At 33.9% G+C, this 9,537-nt stretch overlaps 1 protein-coding gene and 1 long non-coding RNA gene across 2 annotated transcripts; both read right to left on the bottom strand.

Annotated features, from left to right (window-relative positions):
- Window positions 1-6,101: 6,101 nt before the first annotated feature.
- LOC118755196 lies at window positions 6,102-6,685 on the bottom strand (the record flags this gene model as incomplete). The annotated part of the gene is made up of 3 exons (XM_036490047.1): window positions 6,507-6,685; window positions 6,293-6,443; window positions 6,102-6,228 (listed from the first exon to the last, which is right to left on the bottom strand). Coding segments are annotated over exons 1-3 (455 nt in total), but the record flags the coding sequence as incomplete, so codon positions are not given.
- A 546-nt stretch (window positions 6,686-7,231) lies between these two features.
- LOC118755195 lies at window positions 7,232-9,408 on the bottom strand. The gene is made up of 2 exons (XR_004994992.1): window positions 9,253-9,408; window positions 7,232-7,288 (listed from the first exon to the last, which is right to left on the bottom strand). It is a non-coding gene; the product is annotated as an uncharacterized LOC118755195 (long non-coding RNA).
- Between the last annotated feature and the right edge of the window lie 129 nt (window positions 9,409-9,537).

The raw sequence follows: 9,537 nt of genomic DNA, 5'->3' as shown, positions 1-9,537 counted from the left end.
AAAATTTCCAGAGATAAGCAGTATGAAAATTTCGGTTTGTATGGGAGATGTCACACCCCTTTTTACAATAGCTTAAATCTCTCTCCAAGGGTATGAGATAGATTTCGTATATCTCCATACCAATTTCCAAAACTCTACCATGCATACTTTCAGAGATATGTAGCATGAGAAATTCGGTTTGTATGGGAAGTGCCTTTTTTTGTAACAGGTAATCTCGCGAACGGCTGGTCCGATTTTCAAGAAATTTTGTATACAAATAGCTTTCGGTAACCATCATGTTTTACGCTAAAAAAATTTTACTTTTTTTCGGGTAGGTGGACCAGGGACCGGTCTATTCGAAAAAATCTTATTATGATCCGATTTGCTTAAAATTTAGTACGTAAGTAGCTTTTTAGCATATATTAGCATATATGACCCATCTTTTCCGGGAAGTGGTCCAGGGACCGATCTATTCGAAAAAATCGAATTTACGGTCCGATTTGCTTAAAATTCGGTGCGCGGTAGCTTTTTAGCATGTATTAGCATATATGATCAATTTTTCGGAGAAGTGGACCAGGGACCGATCTATTCGAAAAAATCGTATTTACGGTCCGATTTGTTTAAAATTCGGTACGTAGGTAGCTTTTTAGCATATATGATCCATTTTGTCCGAAAAATGGACCAGGGACCGATCTGTTCGAAGTAGTCGTATTTATGGTCCGATTTGCTTAAAATTCGGTACGTAGGTTGCTTTTAGCCTGGATAAGCTTATAGATTCCTGTTTTCCAATTTTCATGCAATTTCGAATATAAATAGCTTTAAGTAACGACCATATCAAGGGGCGAATTCGGCACTAGGCGAAATTTTTTGCGCCAATCAGAAACAACGGGTACTGTCAAAATATAATTATAATATATAATATATCTCAACTAATATATATTTAGAAAGCCGTTTGTTAGTTTTCGCAAGGCTCGAGAGCGGCTGAACCGATTTTTTTGAAACTGCCACCTGCCGCACGTGTCCCAAGGATGGTTTTAGGCTAAAAAAAATCTATATGTAAAGGGGGAGTGGCACTTCCCATACAAACCGAATTTCTCATGCTACATATCTCTGAAAGTGTGCATGGTAGAGTTTTGGAAATTGGTATGGAGATATACGAAATCAATCGCATACGTTATTTTAGATTACACAAAAAAACCGGCTTACACTCATACTATGTAAAATACTCACTTTTGCGTCACAAGTTCTTTGAATTAAACAAAAAGTGTTATAAAGATTACTTGTGTAAAATCAAACGACGTATAATATATAACCCCAAATCATTTTATGATTTCGTAAACTCCAAGCGAAATGTACGTGGGTTTCCTTTCGCCATGAAGTATCAAAATACCGTCTCTGGTGATGATCAAACAATTTCTAACATGTTCGCTCAGTTTTTTAAATCCAATTATTCCACTAACTCCCAAGCATACTTTGACTATCCTTTTAAACTAAGTCCAATTAACTCAATACATAACCCTATAATATCGCCCGATGATGTTTTAGTTTACCTGAAGTCCTTAAAGCAGCAATTATAACAAATCGGTTGACACATTCTATCACTTCAAGCATTTCATACAGTGAACATGGATTTTGCAAGGGCAAATCAACTTCTACAAATTTACTTGAATTAACATCCTATATCTCAAAAGCATTTAGTGAGAGCAAAACTGTTGATGTTATATATACTGATTTCAGTAAAGCATTTGACAAAGTGTGCCACTCGTTGCTCATCTATAAACTTGATCTTCTTGGTCTTCCACCTAATTTTCTACGTTGGATCTCTTCATACCTCTATGATAGATCACAAAGGGTATTGTTTAAAAATACTATCTCTGACGTCATTGATGTTACTTCAGGAGTCCCTCAGGGTAGCCACCTAGGCCCGATTCTGTTTTTGCTTTTTATAAACGATATTTCTACAGATATAAAATTCTCCAAAATTTTAATGTATGCAGATGATGTAAAACTTTATAAATCGTACGTTTCAATTGAAGAAAGGTCTTTGCTACAATCAGACTTAAACAGCATGGCTTACTGGTGTAAAGTAAATCTTATGCCTCTAAATCTTAAGAAATGTAAAGTAATGTGCTTCTCGCGAAGAGCTGTTCTGCCAGTTTCTTATATAATAGGTAACCATAACCTGGAACAGGTATACAATTTTGTGGACCTTGGTATCACAATGGATCCTAAGCTTAATTTTAATCTTCACATTAATGTGACAGTCAACAAGGCTAAAGGTGTACTTGCATTTGTGAAATGATGGTCAAAAGAATTTAGTGACCCTTATATCACTAAAACCCTGTTTACAACATTAGTTAGGCCGATTCTGGAATACGGCTCGGTGGTTTGGAATCCAAGGTATCAAATTTACTCAGAAAAGATAGAATCAATTCAAAAACAATTCCTACTTTTTGCTTTAAAAAATTTCCGATGGGATTCTCAATATAGTCGCTTAAAACTTATTAACCTTCCTACACTTTCCAGTCGCAGGGAAATGCTTGGTATAATTTTTATGGTTAAATTACTGACAGGCTCAATTTCAAGTCCGTCTCTTCTGGCTGATGTAAGCTTTAATGTTCCCTCACGCGTATCAAGACACTTTTGTCCCATATTTCTGAAAGCTTGTAAAACCAATTTTGAATTGCACGACCCACTCCGTTGCTTATGCCAGGATTTTAACTCTCATTCCAGCACGTTTGATATATCAGATCCGCTTTTCAGCATTAAGAAAGCGATACTCTCCTCTCTCAATAAGTGAATTATTGACATAAATACATAAAATCAGCTGATGAATTTAGTTCTGTAGCTGAACAATTTTAGATCTCGACACTTAACAAACTCCTGCCTATCGTGACTGGGCGCAAAAATTTAAAATATTGGTTCCGTACGTCATGCGGACTGCGCCCCTCGTGCGGATGGGCGGGAATGGAGGGTAAAAACCGTTGGGATATTATTATTATTATTATTATTATTACCCTTGGAGAAAAATTTTAGCTATTGTAAAAAGGGGTGACATCTCCCATACAAACCGAATTTTTCATTCACGTTCATATTTGCCAGACTGACCGACCGACGACTGCTAGCAGCGTTGAAGATGAACTGTGTATTTGTGCGTTAGGTTTGCCAAAGTAATGGAGAGACGTTAAGCAAAAGCGATAAATGATTTGAGTAACTATATAAACTTTATATATTACTAGCTTATACCCGCGGGTTTCACCCCGCGTTTTTATACAAATATGAAAAATAATTTAATGATGTTAGATTTTATTTCTGTGCCCATTTCGTTATAACTCATTATTTTTTAAGCGAGTTAAGGTATTTAGGCCGTTTAAAACTATGAAATTATAAAATCTCGTCTGTGCGCTAGGCATACGAAAGATATCAATCCCTCTAAGTTTACCTTAAAATGGTTCCAGGTATACGACGCGTGAACGTGTAACCTTCTTGGAGGTGCCACGGCGGGTTCTAATATTTCCAACTCAAATTTAGTAACCTGGCCTTGATAAAATACCACTTCTTATTACTGTAGCAAATGCCTCAAGAGAGCTTTAGATTATAAGGCCGAACCCGGCTCTCCCTTTTCCATTTAATGAAATTTATTCTGTCAGTACGGCACTTATAAAATAAATCTCCATAACAAATTTAAAATACTTCGAGAGATTTTCTATCCTTCCAGAGATATGTATTAAGAAGTTTTTAGTATGTATGGGAGGCGACATGTCTCCTTTTTTAATAACTCACATTTTTTCCATGAGCAATTGACACATTTTGCATACACAACTCCATACCAAGTTCCAGTATTCTTCCACTAACACTTCCAGGGATATGTGGCAAGAAAAAGTAAATTTGTACCGGAAGTGCCACGCCCCTTTTTCTTATAACCCTAATGTTCTTCCATGAATTTAGAATTGATTTTACATACCCCGGTACCAAGTCCCAGTACTCTACCATGAACACCTCTAGACATAAGCAGTATAAAACAGTAAATTTGTACGGGAGGAACCATGTCCCGTTTTCGAATAACGCAAATTTTTCTCCATGAGTATGGAATTAATTTTGTATACACATCTCGATGCCAAGTTCCAGTCCTCTGCAATAAACACCTCCAGAGATATGCAGCATAGAAAAATCAATTTGCATGGGAGTTGCCGCACCACCTTTTCCAATAACTCTAATTTTTCTCCATGAGTATGGTATTAGTTTCACATACATACATACATATGTATTTCCAAGCTTGAGTGCTTTACCCCAAACATTTGAAGAGATATGCAATATGAAACTGTCAGTATGGGAGGTACTACGCCTCTTTTCCAAAAACGTCCATTTTTCTCCGTGAATATGAATATGACTTCACACAATGTTGGCAAAATTTTAATCTGATTAACGATTAAAAATTAACGATTAAAATGTTAATCGCGTTTGACGATTAAAATTAATTAGTCGTAATCAACTGTAAGATTAATGATTAAATTTTTTTAATCGTTATCTCTGTGCGAAATGTCATTTGTAATTTGATTAAAACTTTTTTAACAGGTGGCAACTCTTCCAAAAATTAGCCTATTTTCCACTGTAGGTCATAAGCTATCTGCTTGCAAAATTTCATGCAAATCCGTTCAGACTTTTCCGCGTTTTAATTTAATTAAACTTTTTTAGCAGGTGGTAACTCTTAAAAAAGTAGCCTATTTTTCAACCTGGCTCATAGGCTCACTCATTTCCGCGTATTAATTAAATTAAACATTTCTAACAGGTAGCAACTCTTAAAAAAGTAGCCTACTTTCTAACCTAGGTCATAAGCTATCCGTGTGCAAAATTAATTTAATTAAACTTTTTTTAACAGGTGGCAACTCTTCCAAAAAATTAACCTATTTTCCACTGTAGGTCATAAGCTATCTGCTTGCAAAATTTCATGCAAATCCATTCAGTCGTTTCCGCGTATTAATTTAATGAAACTTTTTTAACAGGGGGAAACTGTTAAGAAGATAAGCCTATTTTCCAATCTGGCACACAAGCTATCCGCGTACCAAATTTGATGCAAATCTGTTCAGTCGTTTCCGCGTGATGATTTCCCAAACATCCAAACATACAAACTTTCACATTTATAATATTAGTAGAAGTAAGATGTAACTCTACCCTGCAGGGAAAAATACTAGTTGTGAACTCGAATAATACCAGTTCGCTTTTCAGCTCAACCAGTTCGTGTTCTATCTTTTTTCCGTGGTAGCAACTGGTATTATTAACACGGCGATGTCCTACGAAATTTCAATTGTCCGGCTATGCACCTGCATATACCAGTTAAAATACCAGTTCGTACTAGTAAAACAAAATAGTAGTCCAATAGAATCCGAAAAATTCAGTTTGAGACCAGTTAAAATATAAATAAAAACATCCAGATTAACGTTTTAAAATACTTTATTTCATATAAAAATTGTATAAAAAACTAGCTTTTTATTAAAATTTAGCGTTTGAATTAAAATGCTTAATCAAAGAAATGCAGTTTTATTTGGCAGCTCTATTCCTTCAGAAACCAACAAAACGAATAAAATAAATAGATATTGCTATAAAAATAAAAAAATAATATTCATTAGATACATACATGGTATCTTAAACAAGTGGTAATATATACTAAGAGTAAAAGAGTAAATAAAATTCTTATATAACGATTTGGTTAGTTAAATTAATATAAATTCATTTAAAATGAAGCTCATTTCAGTCATATTTGTAAGTTTCTTAGGCTCTAAGTACATCTGTACATATATCTAAATTAAGGGGAAAACAATTTTAACGTAATTATACATGATTTCTTTGGAAAAAATAAAAACAAAATGGAAACATCCAAACCGAAAAAATAAATTATGCATACATAAAAATTCATTGCGTACATAAGTTTGAAAAAACTTTTCAATTTCTTTTGTAAGCTTCTTTCAGGCACAGTAGTTGGTAGGTATTCAAAAATTAATTTAAATTTGCACTATTGGTAAATATATTCTAATTGAAACTAACACAAATTCTCAAAAAAAAATCAATAAAAAATAAAATTTTGGGTATTCATTAAAAAAAAAAAAAAATAAAGCCAGTTAAACATCGTGATTTGCTGCGAAGATTTTTCCGCGAGAGCCCTTTTTTGAAAAAACCTCTTCTTGTTCAACTGGAGTGCTTTTATTAGTTGCGTTTCTGATTCATCGGCGCTGGTAAAGCTTATTATAGATTCTGAAACAAAATACATTAATTAAAATATGTACATTTATCTTGCTATTATGTATAAGTTCATTACCCAAAAAAACCGCATAGAAATTTGTATGTTCTTTGAGGCTCTTTTTTCCGTGGGTTCCGTCTACGTTGTACTCCATTATTATGTCAGTACTGAACACGTATTTCAGGTTTTTGCTGAGTGAGTGTTGAAGCAGAGTTCTTATTACAGAAATCTGTCGAAAATAAACTTAATACATTGCATTCCGTTATTTTTCGTGATCGAAGACAATACCCACCAACATGGAACGGGTTTCCGGTACCACTTTTTCATTAATCTTAATTAAGTCTTCTGTAGAGGTCAGAGGAAAACAAGATTTAATCGACCCTGCCGTAGAATCTTGCCGAACCAATTTTCCTGTAACTACTTTTTGCTCTGCCAGCGCCGACATTACCGAAGAATTTTGCGCAGTCATGGTTGCTAGAAACAATAGAGCTTAAGAATAAAATAAATTCCTTTTGAATATGAGAAATTTCTTACATATGATCTCGTTCTTCTAGTTTTCCACCGTTTCTGAAAAAAAAACAGTTCATAAGCAGGATAGGTCAATTTATGATTTATTGTAGATATTTGGTGATGCAGTCGGAATTTTGTAAGCATAACAAAAATAATAAAACACGAAGCATAAAAAATTGTTTACCTTGTGAACTCGTCAACTTCACCTCCAAAGCACAACATCCCGCACATTCTTTAATTGCTTCCTTATCTAGAAAAAATAATTTATATGTACTGTTTTATATTTTGTGTAGATGCTAGTGCTGCAAAACCATCGATAGTGGCACCATCGATAATATCGATGGTTTATTAGGGTGACCCGTTAAATGGAAAAGGAAATATTATTTTATTTACACATATTATATTAAATGAATTTAATGATAATATCAATGGTTCCATCGATGGTTTTGCGGCACTAGGGCATACATATTCTGTCTTTTACAACTTACTACGAGGAGGTATATTTTCGTTATTTTGAAAGCGTATTCGCTTGATATCTTTCGGCATCTCGGACGTTAATATTTGCTTTAAAAATTATTTACAATATATATTGTTGAGTTAAGAACAGCCATGTAACAATGGTAGCAAGAGTATACTATCAGTATGAGGAAGACCCATCAATTTACATAATAATACATAATAATACACAATAATTTTCAATAGAAGTTGGTGAACTGTCTGACATGCATATCCCTAATGTCATTGAGTCAACGGGTTAAAAAAAAAAACTTTTTAAATTCAAAATTTTTTTGCCTATTACATATTTTTTGTCTTCTGATAATCCTTGTATTTCTATGGGTGTAAAAGGTTTGATAAGACAAAAACTATCTGGGTTTTTCGTAGTGAGAATCTTATCTTTAAAATAAAAACATAAACCCTTATTTTTTAATGATTTGAACCCTCTAGGCTTATCGTTTGCTATTAAATTTCCTTGACTGACTCTACCTACAATTTGTTGAAGTATATGACTTGGGTTTTTAACATATTTCTTTAAAATTTGCAAATAATTTTCAAAATCATATGCCGAAAAACTTGGTAAGGGACCTATTGATTTTATGTTCTCAGTCAGGTGTAATAGCTGATGTACGTTATATGTTACACTGCTATCTCCAAAAATGTTTGAAAAATTTTGAACAAACAAAGCAAGCATACCTTTTGAAAGGGATACATTTTTAGCATATGTTTTGGGGCAAAAGAGTATTCTACAGGCACAATGTAATAGTAAAAACTCATTATATTGGTCATCATGAATATTGCCTTTTAAAACAAGAACACTTGTATATAAAAGCAATTGACGAAATTCAGTCGCTTTCCAATTAAAGATTTCAACTAGGGACCTGGGTTTCCTCACACATTCTTTCGTTATAAAGGGTACTAAAGATTGTAACATTTCAGAAATTTAGTTTTTCTTGGTTTTCTCCACTTTAGAATTTACTTTATCTTGCAGTAATCTTAACAAAAATTTGCGCATTATTCCTAAATCCAGCAAATGCATGTCATCTATAGCTATTTGGCTTATCATTTTTACTCCTACGTTTTCTAAAGGCGTCATCGAATTTCTGAATTTCTGAATATGATGCGTTGGATATTTGGATATTTTCTGTTCAGAAAATTGTCGTCAGTTAGTAACTCCCCTGGTTCTGAACTATATACTAGCATATTATTAACTTTTCTTCCAGTTTGTGTACATTTGCCGCAACCATGAGAAGAGACATGGCTGGGTGTACCACAAACAAAAGCTTTTGCCGGAGCGTCACAAACTAAGGATCTTATCTGAACTTTCAATAATTTTCCACCCAAATCAACACCATTTTTCAAAATTTCTTCCATTTCTACAACAAAAGAATTCAAAAACTCAGATATGCTATTTGGCTTTTTATTTCCCAAATAAATGCCTACGGGAAAAACGGAAACTTCTGTGAAATCTACTATTCTTACCAAAATTGGCCACAATTGAGCTCGAGAGCTTTTGTATAATGGTAAGCGATCAATATTGATGTCGATAAAAATGATATCAACTTCTTCAATTATGTGTGCAATTTTTTGCAACTGTGGCCGTAAGCCAATATGGCAATATAGTCCCGGAGATATGGATTCAATATTTGCCCTTTGTCTTTTTTTGGCAAAAAGCGTTTCTGGACATCTTGGAACATCCAAATTTTGTTCTTGCAAAAGAGAAAGTAAGCCCTCAAATGACTTACGTGGCGGTCTATATTTAACGTACCAATCTAAAAGTTTCCTTCTAAAAGAGGGTTCCGTATCTGTGTCCGGATTGAAATTAATAACATCTTCAAACTCTGAAGAAAAAGGAGGAGAGCCTATGACGCCACTTGAACATGCGCCATTTTCTTCTAGTTGAATTGAAGACTGCAAAATCTCAGAAATTCTATTGGCATTGTTTAAACTATTACAATATACCTCCCTTTGCTTTTTTTTAAGTCTTCTCATATTCCTCTTGCTACTCATTTTTGTTAAAACCTTTAACTCACAATTTTTTAAAACTTTGAAGCAAACTTTGACCACACCGTATTACGCGTCAGTATTCTTTGTAATAGATAAAATTTAGTTATGTGATTATGTTCGTCCAGTGCAATACAATCGAATCGCTTATAGTTTTATCGAAAACATTTTGAACGAATAAATGGCCTATTCGCGTTTTCAATCGATTATTGGTTATATTATAGTACCAGGTAAACGATTAATCGCGAAAAGTTCATAATTATCGGCTTGTTTGGCCTTGCTTACTTTTCAAATTTGTACCCTTTTCTTTTATC

The sequence above is a fragment of the Rhagoletis pomonella genome, unplaced genomic scaffold (assembly GCF_013731165.1).
Source record: "Rhagoletis pomonella isolate Grant_MI unplaced genomic scaffold, Rhpom_1.0 Rhpom_scaffold_05597, whole genome shotgun sequence".
Classification (NCBI taxonomy): Eukaryota; Metazoa; Arthropoda; class Insecta; order Diptera; family Tephritidae; genus Rhagoletis; species Rhagoletis pomonella.
The sequence above is the reverse complement of the archived record's forward strand: the minus strand, read 5'-3'. Positions and strand labels throughout refer to the sequence as shown.